This window comes from Vombatus ursinus, unplaced genomic scaffold (genome assembly GCF_900497805.2).
Source record: "Vombatus ursinus unplaced genomic scaffold, bare-nosed wombat genome assembly UNPS02014812.1, whole genome shotgun sequence".
Classification (NCBI taxonomy): domain Eukaryota; kingdom Metazoa; phylum Chordata; class Mammalia; order Diprotodontia; family Vombatidae; genus Vombatus; species Vombatus ursinus.
In genome coordinates, this window is record NW_020954590.1 from 38,885,743 (window position 1) to 38,905,375 (window position 19,633).

At 38.9% G+C, this 19,633-nt stretch overlaps 1 protein-coding gene and 1 pseudogene across 2 annotated transcripts in view; one reads left to right on the plus strand and one right to left on the minus strand.

The window, feature by feature from the left end:
* Positions 1-19,633, minus strand: part of LOC114054053 (ras-related protein Rab-31) — a 182,741-nt gene that overhangs the window by 98,457 nt on the left and 64,651 nt on the right. For both annotated transcript variants that reach the window (XM_027877118.1, XM_027877119.1), the window contains one exon: positions 6,734-6,813. In XM_027877118.1, the coding sequence (XP_027732919.1) occupies positions 6,734-6,813 (80 nt within the window). The remainder of the gene's footprint in view (positions 1-6,733; positions 6,814-19,633) is intronic.
* LOC114053794 lies at positions 9,749-13,357 on the plus strand (annotated as a pseudogene).

Sequence of the window (19,633 nt, forward strand, 5' to 3'; positions counted from 1 at the left end):
AAATATTTTTGTACACACGGGTCCTTTTTCCCAATTTTATGATCTCTTTGGGATACAGCCCTAGAAGTGCTATTGCTGGGTCAAAAGGGTATGCACATTTTTATGGCCCTTTGGGCATAGTTCCAAATTGCTCTCCAGAATGGTTGGATCAGTTCACAACTCCACCAACAATGCATTAGTGTTCCAGTTTTCCCACATCTTCTCCAGTATTTATCATTTTCCTGTTTTGTCTTGTTGGCCAATTTGATAGGTGTGAGGTGGTACCTCAGAGTTGTTTTGATTTGCGTTTCTCTAATCAAAAGTGATTTAGAGCATTTTTTCATATGACTATAGATGGCTTTAATTTCCTCATCTGAAAACTGCCTGTTCATATCCTTTGACCATTTATCAATTGGCGATGAACAAGGTTTTCTTGGCAAAGACACTGGAGTAGTTTGCTATTTCCTTCTTCAGCTCATTTTACATATAAGGAAACTGAAACACACAGGGTTAAGGGGCTTTCACACAGCTAGTAAGTGTCTGAGGTCAAATTTGAACTCAGCACCAGGCCCAGTGTTCCATCCACTACCCTACCTAGCTGCTGTCATGATAAGTACCTAATAAATAATAAATAAATAAATAAATAATAATAAATAACTAGTACATGAAATTAGAAGGCAGTCTAAATCTAGGAGGAACCTAAGAGTATAAATGTCAAAAAGAGCTTGTGTGTGTCTACATGTAAATGTATGTATGTGTATGTGTTGGGGAGAGGAATATTAATCTGTTTCTTTAAGGAAAAGGGATATTTTAAAATATCACTCATCTTCTGTCCTGAAATGAGTATAAATGACTAATTAATATACATCACTATACATGGCCATCCATAAGCATTCACTTGTGTCAAACTAAGAATGAATACCTCTCCACTTATTGCTCACTGTTAATTTTGAGAACTGATAGAGAAAATCATCTCATTTACAAAAACACCTGGTGTCCTTCCAGTCTTCCCTCTCAACAGCTAATTTCTTCATGAAGCTTTCTCCAGTTCCAATCTCCCTCATCTACACCACTAGAGACCAAAGTGACTCTCAAAGCATTTTATGTTTTTTACAGCAGAGACAGTATTGTATTTACTTTGTATTTCCTTCAGTACCCAAAGGGAACTTTATACATGAGTACTCAATAAATATTTCCTGAATTGAATTTGCTGAAAAACTCAGTGCAGACAAAAAGTACCCTTCTCGAAAGAAAAGGGAGAAGGGAGATATGGAGAGATCATAACAATAATTGCAAAATAAAAGGCTTCAAGATTTACACAATATTATATACATATATGTATACATATATATACATTATACATAGTCATACTTGAGCCTTATATGTCTATTTTTTAGGCATTACAGGTATTATTATCTACATTTTACAAATAAAAGTTCAGAGATGTGAAGCCAATTGACCCCTGTTATATAGCAAATAAATGTCAGAGGCAAGAATCAATCTAAATCTCCGCTGACTACTAGAATGTAAGCTTCTTGAGGGCAGGGAACTATTCCACTTTATCTTTGGATCCCCATAATGCCTATATACAATGCCTGGTACCTAGATGATTGATTGATTCTAAGTCAGGATCCTTTCTGCTCCACTGCAATAAAACGCTACTTTCAATCATTTTAAACAAGGGCCTATCTAAAGCACTGAACCACAGAAAGCAGAGCAATCCAGGAAGAAATGTTTCTAAGTTCCATAGAAGAGCTTATCATAATATTGACTTCAAAGTACAAGTGATAAAAGAACCATAACACCATACTTATTACTGCACAATCTAGTTTCTATTATCTAGCCTCCTATTCTCCTCCCTGACTTTCTATCATTTCATGAATCATTTGTGCCCAGGAGAGATGTTTGTCTCTGTGGATTGTTGGAAATGCTTCAGTAAAATGATTTTTGAGATAACTGTAGGGCTGCTTTAGCAGTATTTCCTTACTGAGGGCCTGTCTATCTAATCTGTCTTTGAGAGGCAGTCAGTAATTAACTAAGAATGTGGGTGGAACAAGCAAAAATCTGCCAGGCAAATGAAGAGTTTTCCTGATTGGTTCAGAATTAGCCTAGAATTGTAGAACTGGCGAATAAATTCAGTCCACAGCAATTAGACAAGCAAATCCAAATTGGGCATGGGGCATTTTGAGAGTGAAGAAGGCAGATAGTAGCCCTGGGCCTGGATTCATGAAGACTTGAATTCAAATTCAGTTGCACTTACTAGTTGTATGACCCTGGGCAAGTTAATTAACCTTTCTTTGCCTCAGTTTGGTCAAATGTAAAATAGGGATAATAACAGAACCAACTACCCAGAATTGTTGTGAAGATGAAATGAGATAATATTTGTAAAGTGCTTAGCATAATGCCTGGAACAGAGTAGGTGCTATATAAAAGTTTAGTCCCTTTCCTATGAAGAAACCATCCAATTTGATGACAAAAAGGAAACAGAATGCCTTAGGGCAAATTCTCTGTCAAGAGGATAATGAGGGGCAAGCTAAGTGGGGAAAATTTTAGTTAAAATTAGTTTAGAAAGTCTGATTGGTCAGAAACCTAATTTTAACTAAGCTTTAATTTCAACCTCTTTCTGTCAGAGTTGGTGGAAACAGCAAAATTGAATTTTATCCCTTCTTGCCTTCTTATGTTAAAATAACAAAGTAATGAGTGCCTAGGAGGAAGAGTAAGAATCTGCAAACTGGAAAATTATCTCTTGAATTCTAGAAAGCTAATTAAAATTTCAGGTGTTTTTCAATTACTCTGCTAAAGTAAATAAAATGTACAAGTAGGAAGTTTCTTGAAGCATAACAGCTTTCAGATAAGATTTTTTTCCCAGTCTTACAAAACATACTGACAACACTAGACTTTATCCAGTATTGTAAACAAAATTCTAAACAGAATCTAGAAGTTAAAAGGCATCCAATACTGTGTTCCTTCCAAAGTTGTTCTAATTCAATAAAAAATCATGCATATTACATTATAAGAAAGGAAGGAAGGAAGGGAGGGAGGAAGGAAGGAAGGAAGAAAGAAAAAGAAAGAAAGAAGGAGAGAGAAAAAAGAAAGAGGGAGAAAAGAGAAAGAAAAGGAAGGAAGGAAGAAGTCTAGGATTGGGAAGCTTTCTTCTATATAAACTTCTAATTATTTTATACTGATTAACTGTTTCTGAATTTGTATGTATTCCTTTCCTTTATTAATAAGCTCTTTAGAAAGCATTTTTGGTGATCTATAGTATATAACATCAGGAATAAGAAAAGAAAGAAAGATATAATTGCAGTCACACATGGTAGCCACAACAAATTAATGGAGGACAGGTAACTAGGCCTTAGAATTAGAAGAAGCACTGAAAACAATTCAGTCCAATCCCCTTATTTCAAAGGAGAGGAAACTGAGACCTAGAAGCATAAAAACAACTTGCAGAAGGTCCCACAACTAGGGAATGATTAGAACAGATCTCAAACTTGGGTCCTCTGATTCCAAACCCAGTGCTCTATCTTCCATAACACCAGTACAAGAGAGCTCAAAACCCACAGAGCCAAGCAGGCTCAGAGACCAAGAAGGTTGGGAGAGTCAATGCCTAACATTGGGGTTTAAGGAGCAAGGAAGTGTAGAAAATAGTGATAGAAGAAAGTCCTAGAACCCAATAAATGTTCTCCTGGACTAAGGCTTTCTCCTAGGAAAGGAAATCCTTGCAAAACTGATCAAAAGTCAGCAGCAAGACTCAAGGCATAAGGCTAGATCATCACAGTGTCATTAGCAATAGTTAGATAGGAAAAAAGAGTTTATTTAGCTAATTGCTGGCACTTCAGATAGGAAAAGGAGTCAAACAGCACTTTTAAAATAATTTAACATTTCCAAGGTCTCACACTCCTCCTGAAATACAATCAATATAACATAAGATTGAGGAGCACTATGACATAATGAGTAGCAGGAAGGGCCAGTCATGGAAACAGGAAAATCTGAGGTCAAGTCCTGCCTTTGATACATCTGGTTCTGTGACTAGGAATAAGACATTTTAATCTCTCAGTGCCCCAGGCAGCTCTAAAAGACTGGACCGTTTAGAGGAGTTGTTGAACTATGTCAGTTGCGGAAGTTTCTATACTGGGAATTCCTCAAAGCAATAAAATCCCACATCCCCTAAAAAAAGAATATAGAAGATATGGTTTATTATAATGGTAATTCTTCTGCATTGACTAAAGTGATGCTTTGGAATAAGCTATCCATTTCCAGAAAACTCAGGTTCATCCAGATTTCCTGCAAAAAGGGAGGAAAATAAGATTATAGACAGACTGAGCAAAAGAAGTGAATAGAGACAAAGAGGGGTGAGATGGAGGCATAAAAGGAGTCCAGAACCAAGTGCAGTCAGGAGCAACCCTCAGATTGTCACAGACCAGGGCCATGTGATTAGAAATTGTGAGAGCAACAAGCAAAGAGACTACAGTTGACAAGAAGTCTTTTAAAAGGCAGGGAAATTGCAGGTTTGAGTTCACACTGTGTAGTTTGCCAGACGACTTGAACATGCCCAGAAAGCGTGGAAAAGGAGAGGGAGAGTGGGAAGCACCTAAGGAGATGATGGAAAAAAGCAGTTACACCTCAAGGGTCTTGAAAGACTTGATTACTAGCCACACTTGTCACTTAAATGGCTTTTGTGCCCATGTAAGAGTAATCTAAATATGGCAAGGGGGGAAGAGGAGGAGAGAAAAGGAATGGAGGAAGGAAGAATAATATAAAAAACAGAGCAATTTAAAAATCATGGAAATAACAAAGTTTTTATGGTCTCTTCCCAAAGCAAAATTATTTTAAGAGCACCACCCTGGAACTCAGAGCAGTAAACTATGTAATTATAAAAGAAACTATCAATTAGATAGCAATGTGGAAAAAAAGTTCCCATTACATAAATCAGGGAGGAAATTCAAGTCAAGTGAATTCAACAAGGGCAGTTAGGAGGCACAGTGGGTAGAGTGCTAGGCCTTGAGTCAGGAAGACTCATCTGGCCTCAGGCACTTATTAGCTATGTGACCCAGGGCAAATCACTTAACCCTATTTTCCTCAGTTTCCTCATCTGTAAAATGAGTTGGAGACGGAAATAGCAAACCACTCCAGTATCTTTGCCAAAAAAAACCCAAATGCAGTCCCAAAGAGTCAGAAATGACTGAATAACAACAACAAATTCAACAAGAATTTATTAAGACTTAGTATGTACAATTCACTGTGGTAAGCATTTCTTTTTTTCCTTTATCTTGTGTTTATATATGCATTATGCATATATAATATGTATGTGTGTTATGTATGTATTGTATGTATTACCTGTACATGTTATGTGCGTATGTATAAAATCACCTGCTTTTACTTGCCTAAGAACATACTGAAAAGAAAGTAAGCATATTGGAGGCACATCTGCAGAGGGCCATATAGGAAAGAAATTAAGATCACCTTGAATTCAAAGAACAGGAGTATCTCAGGAGTTAAAATAAACCCACCAACACCCTTCCGTATATGAGCACACCCAAATATAAGGAGAAAAGAATTGCTGGCATAGCATTAATCCAGAAAGGGAGAGGAAATGGTTGAGTCAGTCTGCTCCACAGGATATCCAAAGAAATCTGAAGCATACATGCATAAGTTTATCCACGTTTGCACTTAGGACAGGACTTGTTAAGGAGTTAGTTTGTTGTGGTTTTTTTTGTTTGTTTGTTTGTTTGTTTTTCTAGGTATCAAGTTTTGCCTGGAAAAAAAACAAGGGTGTGCTGTATAGAGCCATCCGCCTGTAAATGAGGAAATGGCCTTAAACTAGCAGATGAGGGATGCAGACTAGACAGAAAGCTATTTGGGGCAGTGACAATATTTAGGCCCTGAAATATTTCTAGGAAATCTCTCTCACAAACCCTAAAAATGGAATTGATTCTCAGATGGTTCATTCTCTTCCCAGTCAGCTTGCAGGTTTCACTTTCTTGCACTCTAACCTCTACCTCCAATCTAAAACTCAAGCAACCTCTCCCCTCCCCACCCTTCTTACTCACCTCCAGGACCCTAGGCTTCCGACTGGTCAGCCTTCATTTTATATAGTCCCATCACCCTGTTTCTTATCCATCTTTATGCCATTTGTGCGTACCCTTGTCTCCCTCACAATTCTTCCAACTCTAAGAACATAGTCAAATCAATACTAGCATTCCTGGAAAGGACATGTCAATCAGTTGTCGTATGACTCCAACAACCATCCCTGGGACTTCCCTGGCCTCCATACCCCTCTATCTGTCATCTTCCCTTATCAGAATGTAAGTTCCTTAAGAGAAGGAACTGGCTCCCTGCTCAGATGTATAATCCCATAATTCAGCACAATGCTTGGCACATTAATAGAGGCACTTAATAAATAAAAGCACTTAATAAGTGTGTTTTCATTCATTCACTCATTTTACAACTCATGGCCAGCTGAGAACAAACAAGCAAACAAGTAAGCATTTTTTAAGAACCTATGTGCCAGGCATATACTTGAGGAATAAAACAATCCCTGTCCTCAAAAAAGCTTACATTCTCCTAGGAGGGTACAAAATGTTTACAGATAAGTAAACACAGGATATTTATAAAATAAATGCACAATGATTTGAAGGGCAATGATAGTGTGGGGGAATCTTAAATCAAGGAAATGAATGAGTCATCAAGGTCCTTTTAGCTCCGATTCTAGGAAAAGAAAAATGGAAAGAAAAAATTATCCTAGAGTACTTACCCAATTGTGGGACTAATGTTGTGGTCAAAGTGATCCTGCACAAATCGGCAAACAATGCTTGACTTTCCAACCCCAGTATCCTAGAAATTAATGAGAGCGCAGATAAGTTCAAAGACTGATGAACCTAGGGCTGAAAAGCTTTCTATTCAGATGGCCATAGCAAATATGCTTTTAGAGGGGATTAAGAAGGAAACAAGAATTTATTTAGTGCCTATTAGCACAGGGACTCTGCTGAGCACATTACAAATATTATCTTGTTTGATCTTCAAAACAATCCTGGAACATTTTATAGTCGAGGAAACAGAGACAAAGATAATTTAAGTGACTTGCCCAGGGTCACACAGCTAGCTATCCTCTGAGGCAGGATTTGAACTTAGGTCTTCCCAAAAAGAAAATTATATCAAGCTAGTTTTCCAAGAATCACTTTCAGATTTGGAGCATATCAGTTCAAATTTCTGCATTTCTAACATTCTTTTCTTTAGCATCTAATGACTGACCAATTATATCTCAGTCTTGTTTAATTACAAAATTTCACATCAACTAAGTTTTCCTTATTTTTTACTCTACTAGGCAACTACTTCAGAATTAAAGATTATAAGAAATTCAGGGGCAGCTAGGTGGTGAAGTGGATAGAGCACTGGGCCTGGTATCAGGAGGACCTGAGTTCAAATTCTGACTCAGACACATAGTAGCTGTGTGACCCCAGGCAAGTTGCTTAACCTCAATTGCCTCAAGAAAGAAAGAAAGGAAGGAACAAAGAAAGAAAGAAAGAAAGAAAGATATAATAAGAATTCTCTTCATGAATCTTTCTTTGGGGTGACCCTTGGTAGCCAGTATCCACACAGAATTGGAAGAGACTTTAGGTGCTACCTAGCCCCCCATACCTAAAAGAAGTTAATTTCTAGAGCATACCCAACAAGTTATCATTTAGCTTTAGCTTGAATAACTGATCACTTAGCTTGCTTGAATAACTCCAATGAAACGTGTTTGCTTTGTTCACATAATTTCCAAATATTTACAGCATTGTCTTCAGCAACAGGATAAATAAAAAAGGGAACAAGATATTAACCACTCAAAATAGCCAATTCTGTAGTCCCATTTAAAGAATATTGTTCAACACAATTAGACTTTATTTTATTTTAAAATAGGGGAAATGTGGTTTATTCTTCCCCCGTGTACTCTGTGATCCAATAAACCTGACTTCCTTACTGTTCCCCATATAAGACACTCCATCTCCCAACTTGGGGCATTTTCACTGGCTGTCCCCATGATGCCTAGAATTATCTCCCTCCTCATCTCTACCTCCTGGTTTTCCAGCTTCCTTCAAGTCCTGGCTAAAATTCCACCTTCTTCAGGAATCCTTTCATAATCTCCTTTCATTCCAAAGCCTTCTCTGCCTTGATTATCTCTCATTTATCCTGTATACAGCTTGTTTGCACATAGCTGTTTGAATGTTATCTATCCCATTAGTATATGAGCAACTTGAGGGCAGGGACTATCTTTGGCCTTTTTCTTTGTATCCCCAGGCTTAGCACAGTATTCAATGAATATTGATTGATTGATTGATTAAAAATGCTGGGAAAAAAACAGACTTGGATTTTAATCTTAGATTTGACACTAGCAGTGCAACACTGAGAAAGCCACTTAATGTGATACTATGGAAAGAATAATAACATAGGATCTTTAGTTAGAGGACCTGTGTTCAAATCTCTGTTAAGTTAAATCACTTAACTTCCCCAGTTCTCCGTTTCCTCATCTGTAAATGAGGGAGTTGGAGTAGATTGCCTCTGAGGTTCCTAGAACTACGACCCTATAACCACTCCAAGCCTCGGTTTCCTGTTTGCAAAGATGGGATAACAATACTCATGCTACTTACTTCAAAGGTTTGTTGTAAAGGAAAGAACTCAGGAAAACCAGAAGTGCTATATGAATGCAAATTGTTATTACTATTTACTATCAATGTATTAGGGAGAGTTTGATACCAACAAGCCAAGACCAATGGGGAGTAAAACAAGGGAACGGATGATTATTTCACATTAGCTCTTCTCTGGGAGAAAGGTAAGTGTAGACCGCCCAAAGGGAGGAAAGACGAACAAAAAGGAGCATAGTGTTGGCTGAACACAGAATGAGGTTGTGTTGATGCATGGCTACCACCAGCTATCCATTAGGAGAAGTAAGGAAAGTAATAGGTAGAACAGGCTTACTCCAGGACAACTCCCTTTTGTGGGCCCAGGGAAGTCCCAACCAAAAGCTTTCAATTTGATAGATAACGGATTGTACCATAGGATTTTCATCTAAGAGGAATATAAAGGAAGGGTCTTTAGGGCTTACAAAGGAAAAGAAGTGATATTACCTTCTTACTGTCTTTAGGAATAGACAGTCTAGATGTATTAGCCTTATAGGGAAGTCTGGGAGTGCCTATTTTCTAAAATTATACTTGCCGAAGAATTACAGAGATCACTTTCCTCAGGCATCCTCCCTACCTGGTTCTTACCAAACAGAAATTCTCCAATCCCTATCAGGGTTTCCTTCCCTCTAGCTCAGGAGCCATAATAAAACTCCATTAAAAAAAAAAAAAAAAAGCTGTTTATCTGCAGTGCACAAAATCAATGCACAGAGCTCAGAGGGGTGACAACAGTTTTTACAAACAGCTTAGAAGGTCCCAGATCAATGCTGCAGCTATTTCTGAGCTCTGTCAGGCCAGATTCCAGCTAATATCACTGTACAATATCCTATACCATGGCTCAGTTCTTTTTTCTTCTCCTTGGTGGCTGTTTTTAAAGTTGTTTGTGGGCGCATATATCCTTGCTATAGTTTCTTCTAAGGCAGTCCATAGAAACTGGAAACTGCCTTTGTTCAGGTCAGAGGAATCATGTTACCTCATCTCTCTGAAACTGGCCCTTGCCGCCCATGGCTGGTTCCAAATGAGTCGTGACACCAGTGATCTAATGTCACCCTGAACACCATATACTTAGTTTCCATCAGCCTTGGCCCATCCATCCTTAGCTACCAGCAATGGCAAAAATGTGCCAGCTGGCAACAAGGCCAATTAGAGGGATCATGGGATTTAAAGCTACAAGAAAACTTAAAGATCATGTCCACCTCCCTAATTTTACAGTAAGGAAATTAAGGCTTAGAAAATATAAATGGCTCATCCAGTTTCACATTGCTAGTAAGAAAGAGAACTAAGCTTCAAACCCAGGTCCTTTAATTATAAATTCAGAGTTCTTTCCACTTTATCATGTTTCTTCTTCTAAGAGGGCAAGGAAACCATCTGAGCTGGCCCTCAAGTTCAATGGAGACCTCAAACGTAAGAAGGTAAAAAGCTATTATCGTTTAATGTGGGCTAAAGGGCAGCTAAGTGATGCAGTGCTAGGCCTAGAGTCAAGAAGACTCATCTTCCTGAGTTCAAATGCAGCCTCAGACACTTGCCAGTTGTGTGACCCTGGGCAGGTCATTTAACCCTGTTTGCCTCAGTTTCCTCATCTGTAAAATGAGCTGGGGAAGAAAATGGACAACCACTCCAGTAATTTTGCCAAGAAAATCCCAAATGGGGTCACGAAGAGTCAGAAATGATTGAACTACAACAAAGGTATGTTAGATGGGTCTCAACCTGCCTCAACATTCCACAAAAGGTAGATTCCCACCCCCTTCCCCATACAAAAAGGATTTTTTAAAAAAACATTTGATAAGTTTTTTAAAAATTCAAACTATATCTCTGCTGTGGAACTGTCCTATTTTTTTTTAATTAGGGATGTGAGCCTCAAAAGCTAAAAAGTGATTTAAGCCTCTTGGGAACTCTGAGGACCCACTAGTTATCATTTCTCCTTCCAAGGCAGAAGAGGTAGTTTTTAGTTTAGTTACTCTTTTACAGGTGGATGGTTTTGTTTGGTTCGGTTTGGTTTGGGGGAAGAAGGAAGGAAAGAAAAAAGGAAGAATGTATTGAACAGTTACTATATGCCAAGTATAGCTAAATGCTAGGAATACAAATTTAAGCAAAAAGAAAGCTAATCCCTGACGCTAAGGAGTTTACATTCTAATCTTGCAAAAGAGGGTTTAAAAGATGGAGGGGAGGCAGAAAGAAGAGGAGGAAGGAATCTAAGGTCAGGGCTTGGTTTTGAAGTCCAAAAAGTGAATAACAGGGATGGTAGGCAGTTGCTTGGTAAAGAGGTCATTGTGTTGCTTTGGCTACTGTTGTTGTTGTTGTTGATGTTGTTGTTGTTAGGAGGCCCCAGGTGCTGAAGGAAGTTCCAGGAAAAGCTAGCAATAGAGAAGTCAGGGTTTTAAAATACAAAAAATCAGGGTGAAGAGAATGAAGGGAGGTAGGGTAAATTGTCACCAGGACAACCTCCTCAAAGATGAGTATACAAAACTTTACTTCACTGGGTTCACATTTATCAGAGAGAGACTGAGAGCCTGTGGAAGCTACTTTTCCCTAGCTCCACTAAACTATTTCCACTCCTTTCCCAGCTCTCTCTCCCCTACTTGCATTCCTCATTTGTTGTTGGCTAATTGAAGTGTCTATTAGAGCCCTAGGATGCTGCTACTTAGGAATGATATATAGCTTTTTCAGGAAGTCCATACCCTATATCCTAATTTTTCGATCCTTTTTCTGGCTCTCAAATCAAGAAATAGAAAGAAAGTCCAGTTTTACCTCCTCCCCCCCAAAAAAAGGTAAAGAAAGAAATAAAATTCTCTCAAGTATTTGTAACCCTAGGGAAGACCTACAGTGGTAAACAGTATTTTTAAAAAGTGTTTTGTTTTTCCTTTTGCTATTTCTTTGTATTTGCACCTGTACCTTGGGCAATATAATAAAGAAGGGCCTAGTCATCAGAAGATGGTACTTTGTGAGATCAAAGGAAAGGGAAAAAGACCTATTTGTACAAAAAACATTTAGAGCAGTTCTTTTTGTGGTGGCAAGGATTGGAAATTGAGGGGATGCCCATCAATTGGGGAATGACTAAACAAGTTATAGTATATGGTTGTGATGGAATACTATTGTGCCAAAAGAAATGAAGAGCAAGATGGTTTCAGAAAAACCTGGGAACCCCTGGGCCTCTGTTCTCTGAGTCCAGAGGAGAAAGTCCCACCCAGAAACTCAACACGTCTGTTTGCAAGATCCAGGTAAGAGAGATCTTTGACTTTTGTGGAAACTCCGCTGTTGAAGTTGATCTCAACACTGAAAAAGGTCTCTTCTTTTTTTAAAAAGTAGCCTGATATAATGAGTTGGTCTTGAAACTAGGGAGATCTGTCCTGGCAAATCACTTAACCTCTAGTTGGTCTAGGCAACCCTCTGAAGACTAAGTTGCAGGGAAACTTTTCCTCAATGTTTGCCACTTTGCAGATTCTTCCTATTACCTCTAGCCCTGCCCTCTAGAGCTTTGCACAAGTCCTTCCACCAGTCCACTCTTCTGAGCTGCTATGCCTAGAGGTGCTTCTACTGGTATCCATGAAGCCCTGGTGCTCCAAGACAATGATAAGACCCACTTCAAGGGGAAAGGTGTCTCAAAAGGAGTTGAGCATATCAATAAAACCATTGCTCTGACTCTGGTTAGCAAGAAACTGAATGTTACGGAGCAGGAGAAGATCGACAAATTGATGAAAGAGATGGACGTCACTGAGAATAAATCTAAATTTGGTGCCAATGCCATATTGAGAGTGACTCTGGCTATTTGTAAGACTGGAGCTGCTGAGAAAGGTGTCTCCCTGTTCCGCCATATTGCTGATCTTGCAGACAATGATGAAGTCATGCTGCCTTTTCCAGCCTTCAATCTGATCAACGGTGGTTCCCATGTGGATAACAAGCTGGCAATGCAAGAGTTCATGATCCTCCCTGTTGGAGCAGTATACTTTAAGGAGGCCATGCACATTGGAGCTGAGGTCTACCACAACCTGAAGAGTGTGATTAAGCAGAAATATGGACAGGACCCCACCAACGTAGGGGATAAAAGTGGCTTTGCTCCTAACATCCTGGAGAATAAAGAAGCTCTGGAGCTGCTAAAGAAGGCTATTAGTAAGGTTGACTATACTGATAAGGTTGTAATTGGCATGGATGTTGCTGCCTCAGAATTCTTCCAATCTGAGAAATATGACTTGGACTTCAAGTCTCCTGATGATTCCAGCACATACATCTCCCTTTCTGAGCTTGGAGACATCTACAAGAGCTTCATCAAGGACTATCCAGTGGTGTCTATTGAAGATCCCTTTGACCAGGATGATTGGGAAGCTTGGAAGAATTTTACTGTTACTACAGGCATTCAGGTGGTAGGGGATGATCTCACAGTGACCAATCCCAAGCGCATTCAATAGGCTGTGAGAGAGAAAGCCTGAAACTGCCTCCCACTCAAAGTGAACCAGATTGGCTCCGTGACAGAATTTCTTCAGGCATGCAAGCTGGCCCAGAGCAATGGGTGTAGAGTAATGGTTTCCTATCATTCTGGAAAGACTGAAGATACCTTCATTGCAGACCTGGTGGTGGGTCTCTTGCACTGGGCAGATCAAGACTGGTGTCCTTGCCAATCTGAGAGTCTGGCCAAGTACGACCAGCTTCTCAGAATTGACGAAGAGATGGGCAGCAAGGCTAAATTTGCTGGAATGAACTTCAGAAACCCTTGGGCAAAGTAAGCTCTGTGGCCAGGAAGCCTCAGAGCTCAAAGGCACCAGTCACCCCTGTACACATCTACTCCTGCCCTAAGAATGGGCAGCACCAAGTACTAGTACAGTTTTGTTTTAGAGGCAGGGACCTCAGCTGCTTAACTTCCTTCTCCCTCCACCTTTCTGTGATGTTCTCACTGCTTCATTAGAACTGTCTTACCAGAAACTACCTGATCATCTGGCACTCTGTCGAAAGACCCTTATCATCTCATGACTGGGATAGAATGACCTGTTCTCACCCTCCAACCACAGTTTTGATGTGTGGAGCCATGTACTTGTGATGCAGCCCCAACAAGCACACAGGCCAGATCTTTAGTGGCTTCTATGTGCAGGAAAAAAGTATTCAGTGAAAAAAAAAAGCCTGGGAAGATTTATATGAACTGATACAAAGTGAAGTCAGCAGAACCAGGAGAACATTGTACACAGTAATAGCAATGTTGTAAGAATGTTTAACTTTGAAAGACTTGGATAATCTGATCAAGATAGTGATCTAAGACAATTACAAAGGACCATGATGAAAAATGCTATCCACCTCCAAAAAGAGAATTGATTAATTCTGAATGCAAACTGAAGCATAACTTTTTCTTTTTTTTTCTGTGTTTTCTTTCACAAGGTAGTTAATATGGAAATGTTTTGCATAACTTTACATGTATAATCAATATCAAATTGCTTATCTTCTCAAGGAGAGGGTTGGGGTGGGGGAGAGAGAGAATTTGAAACTCAAACTTTAAAAAAAATGAATGTTAAAAAATTTACATGTAATTGGGAAATTTTAATGAAACAAAAATATATTTAAAATGATACTTAGCTTATGAAAACCTTGTCAGTCCTCAGTTTTATTTTTTTTTTAATTTCATAACAATACCAAAGGAAAGTACTTTTGATGGTTACACAGTCTAGATGACAGACTAGGTTTCAGACCTAATTTCTCAAATAAGAATGCCTACCCTCATCCCTTAAACTTTACCACTTAGAATCTCTCATCTACTCTCACATCATATTTTTTTCTTATGCATGTATTATGTTCTTTTTTTTATTACATTTATGTGTATATGTCATCTCTTCTTATGGATTGTAAATTTCCTGACAACAAAGACTGTGCTCTTCACCTTGGTAAACCCCAGAAAGCACAGTAGGAACTAAACAAACATCTGTTTGTATGAATAAATGAAAAAATAAATGAATGAAATGTCCTCTGCCTATCTAAGTCTTACCTATCTGAGGTCCACCTCAAATTTTACCCCCCTCCATGGTACATTCCCTGATTTCCTCAGCTGGTAATTATTTCTCCCAAATGTTTCAGTGTATTTTGTGCATTTTTCTTATGCATTTATCTATTTTCATTTGTATAATAGTTGCTTGTGCACATCTTCTCAACCCTGATAGACTGCTGGTTCCTTGAGGGATCCTATCTAATTTATCTTTGCATAAAGCAGCTAGATGGTCCAGTGGATAGAGTTCTGGACTTGGAACCAGGAAGGACTGAGTTCAAATCCCCTGTTAGACATTTCCTTAGCCATATAATCTCAGTTAAGTCACTTGATCTATCTCAGCCTCAGTTGTCCATCCATAAAATAAGGATAATGATAGCATCTACATTATAAGGTAGTTGTGAGTATAAATATGAAATTTTATATATATACATATACATATACACACAGCACTACATAAGTGCTATATATTATTAGATATAATAATGTACTGTGCTAGATGCCTAATAACTACTGAGGAATGAACTGGTTGCAACAGAATACAATTCAGAGATTTTCCTTTAAAAAAGGATGTGCCAAGGAAAGCTACAACTCCTTTCCTTTTATCCTTTAGCTGCTGAGATGGTAGACATGGGCGAAAGGATAAGAGAAGAGGGTAAAAAGCACCCCAGTCCAACCCATGACTCAGAGAGTCTCCATTACTAAATTGAAGGGAAACAGTCAGTGACCCATCTACATGCTTGACCCCTTGCTAAGATATTTACACTTCATACTAATTGATCAAAAATGCTGTCTCTGATAAGTAGAATTACCATTCTCATTGGCAATCCAAAATGGTTAATAGCTTCACCTGGGTTTTGTTCTTCTCTGAAGTCATTCCCAAACAAAAAAGGAAGTAAGCATCTAAGGTAACTGAAGATCACCTATTTTTCTCAGCCATTTAGGAATTGTTTTGAACTACGTTCATTACATCTAGTAGTCCCTTCTGATCCAGAAGGCAAATGAAATAAATGACCCATTGGCTTTGCTCCCATCTTTCCCCTTGCCCAACATGCCCTCTGCCTTTTTCTCCACTTACCTAAATTCTATGCATCCCTCAGAGTCAGCTTAAGCACCACCTCTCTCTACCCAAAACTATAATAATTTCCTTCCCTTTCACACCAATAGACTCCTGTGGAATTCAGTGTCTCTACTGCTCATTTGGTACTTATCATTATCGTGTGGCCTAATATTATTATCTAACTTTTAATAGGTGTAATGTTTTATCATCTGAACTACTCTGTGAACTTCTTAGGGAAGAAGGTGTGCCAGCTCATACTCATATTTACACGTTATACTAATCTATCCATAATGCTATATCCCCCAACAGAGCTTACCATGGGGCCTTCCACACAGTAAGTACTGAATAAATCTTAGTTAATTAACTACTCAGCCTACTTTCTGATCCAGAAGATGCTACTGATGGATATAACTTGCCTTGTTCCTTCTGCCCAGCTTTCTGATTCCTCTCTCCCCCATCTCTTGATCATCAATGAAGCTCCTGTTTATGTCACTTTATGTAGATGGTATGATGACCAAAGAACTTAGTACATCATGCAGAAAGGGCAAGGGTGCGCTATCACCTTCCTTTGATACCCCACTAAGCCAACAAGGCCAAAGGCAAAAATCACAAACATCACTAGGTTAAAATAAATCTGTTATCAGGTTATCCAAATTTAAAACTTTAAATTTCTCCCTTCCCAAGCATGACACCAAAAAACAAATTGGAATTTAGGTGTATTTTTTTTTTCACAAGCTCATGTCAAATTATAGACAAAACAGATGTTATCAAAGTTAAGATATGAAGATATTTTAGCCCCGGTACCATTTTGGACAGGCAGCCACGAAAGTTGAAAAACTATTCTCAGTTACCATTGAATAATGATAATATCCAGTATTTATATCAGTCTTTAAAGTTTACAAAGCATTGTGTCTGATTTGATGCTCACAATAACCCTGTGAGGTAGGTGTTATTATTATCCTTATTTTACAGGTAAGCTGATTGCATAACACCTGAGGCAGGATTCAAATTCAAGTCTTCCAGATTCCAAGTCCAGGGCTCCATCTGCCTTACCACCTAGCTAAAGAAACACGTTTTCCAATGACATAGTGAGTAGAGGAACTAAGTGCTCTTAAAAGAAAAATTAAGCCCCTGGGCCCACCAAGCTCAGGATGACCTGAGTAGCTGTAGCTAAAAGCATTTCCCCTAATACAAAGTCTATGTAACGAAGAGAGTTTGAATTCCATTCCCACAACTGAGTAACTGAGCAATCCACTCTCTCTAAGACTCAGTGTTCTCATCTATAAAATTAAAGTGTAGGAATAGATAATCTATGAATTTTTATTATATACCTAAACCTTTTGACTAAGATATTGTCTTAACAGCTTTATCTATACATACAGAAAAGCAGTGCCTTGGAGGCAGTCAGATCAATTGGCTTTCCCTAAGGCCTTAGCTGAAAACAACACATCAAATCCCAAAGGCGGCGCTAGACTTTGCAAGGTCAAATCACAGAATATCATTTAACATGAGTTGGAGGGATAGAAAGGAGCAAAGTGAGTATATGTTAAAGGAGGGAGGGGGAAAGTCAATTAAGACATTCTGTCTTTTCCCTTCTTCTACTTCCCATCCCCCAAGCTCAAACTTGAGGTATTATGAATATCTAGACTAGCTCTGTCTGCCTGAATTTAGATTTAACAAGTAAATTGCCAGTCCAAATAAGCCAAAGCCTGCTTGCTTGCTTTTTTTTTCACAACTTAACTCAATATTTATATCTCTCATATTTTTCACATGACACAAAATAAAATAAATTAAAAGGGAGCTTTCAGTCATTGAGCTTTGATGTTTATTTGAAAATGTTCCAGAGAAGGAAAAGGTTCTACAATAGATCTGAACCAAATATCCTCCTCCACCCCCTCACCTTGGCTAGCTGCTTTGAGATATCACCAGGAGCTGTATACTGGTAGCTCACTGAAGTTATCACCAGCCTCAATTTACCTAAAGGAACTATTGTCCCTTTTCTGGCCACCAGGGGAAGATCACACACAAAATCTGCTGGACTGTGGGTTTGGGCCCACCTCCCTCTGCCTCCCCCACCCCCCATCAGTTTTCAATCCCTTAGTTCTGGGATGTCTTAACTGGCCCCACCTCCCACTGCAGTGTCATCTGAGACACTTTGGATAAATGCAAAAGGAAAACTCCTGGGTGACTCATTCATGAGTCTAATCTGCAGAAAACAGAAAAGATTAAAGCAAAAAGAGTCAGAGAGTCTAGTAGGTGGAAGATAAGTTTATTTTAAAAAATGGGAAAGAAGAGTTTACTGATCATTGTTCTTCACTGAAACCCACTCAATCTCTGATGATCTCACTACTTATTTAAGAGCTTTCCCCCTCCTCCCTTCCTGATTTCATATAAACACAAAACACTGAGAGGCAGGGTCAAATAGTGGATAAACAATGGGCCTGGGAGTCAGGAAGACCTTAGGTGTAGGTCGACCTTAGGTGTAGGTCCAGGCCCTGATGCACACTGGCTGTGTAACCTTGGGCAAGTCACCCAAACTCTGATGCTAGATGCATTTTAGGCAGTGCTATGTGAAGATGGGAAGCCTTAAAAATGCAGATTTATCCCTTTTGCACATTGAAAGATTTACCCTGGATTTTCACTGTATTCAAAGAGAAATTTAATCTAACAGAGAATCCAATTTACGCCAAGTTCAGACTGACAGAGCTAACTGAACCTCTAAACTGGGAATCAGACTTGCCAGACAACTTTCTCAGACCATAAGTTGAAGAACAATTGCTTCCCTGGATTGGTAATATTATTTGTATAATGGTGTGTGTGTGTGTGTATGTGTGTATGTGTGTGTTATAACATTTTAGGGTTTATAAAGCCCTTTACAAACTCTGTTTCATTTTTATCCTCACAATGACCCTGGAAGAAGGTGCTATTATCATTTGGGGAAAATTGTGGCAGAGGGCAAGAAAGTGACTTGTCTAAGGTCACACAGCTAGTAAGCATCTGAGGAAGGATTTGAACTTAGGTCTCCCTGACTTCAGGCCCCTCACTCTAACCACTTAATTGGGAGTTCCCCCACACTAGTGTAATCAATGGTCTAGACAAAACAAAAACATAGTAGGACTGAAAGGAACCTTAGAAATCATCTAGTTACTCCTCTCCTATCCTTTACCTCTAAGGAAACTGAGACGACACAATGGCAGAAGCAGAACTAGAAACCAAGTCTCCTGATTCCCAGTTTAGGGGTTCTGAATAGCCATTCTTGTTCTCTCTGTCCGCCTGAACTTGTGCATAAATTGGATTCTATGCTAGATTAAATTTCTCTCCAAATATAGTGAAAACCCAATGTAAATCATTCAGTATGCAAAAGGGTTATAAATCTGCACTTTTAGGCTGCATATCTTCACATAGCTCTGTCTAAAATGAGTCACAGCATTGATTCACCAGTTTATCCAAGCTGGAAAGGGCCTTAGAAATAATGTAACTCAAAATCTTATTTTACAGATCAGGAAACTGAGGTATGAATAGAGGGACTGACTCACCCAGTGATACAGAGCCAATAAGAAGCAGAGTTCAGACTAAAACCCAGGGTTTTTCTCAGTGTGCCACAGTGCTGTATCCCAGTCACCTTAAATTATGGTTGTTCTAATTTAATACGGAAATCAGGGAGCCACTGATTGAAACAAGGTAATAATTGGAGACTGGCTTTTAATTTGGGTTCTGAAATCCACTGATTATGTAATTCAGTAAAAAAAAAAATTTGTGGGGTAGTAAATTTTTCCTTCTTTGTTTGCATAGCTAATAGTCAGCTATGCCTTGAGGTCTAGTTAGCCAAATCTCTCTACTCATTTTGAAAACAGATTGCTATTCAATAATCCTCCCAGGGTAAGTTATCATTCTTTACTGGCAAAACTAATTTGTGACCATCACTCAAATACTCAGGTTTGAAAGACTTTGCTTGGGGCAGCTAGGTGGCGCAGT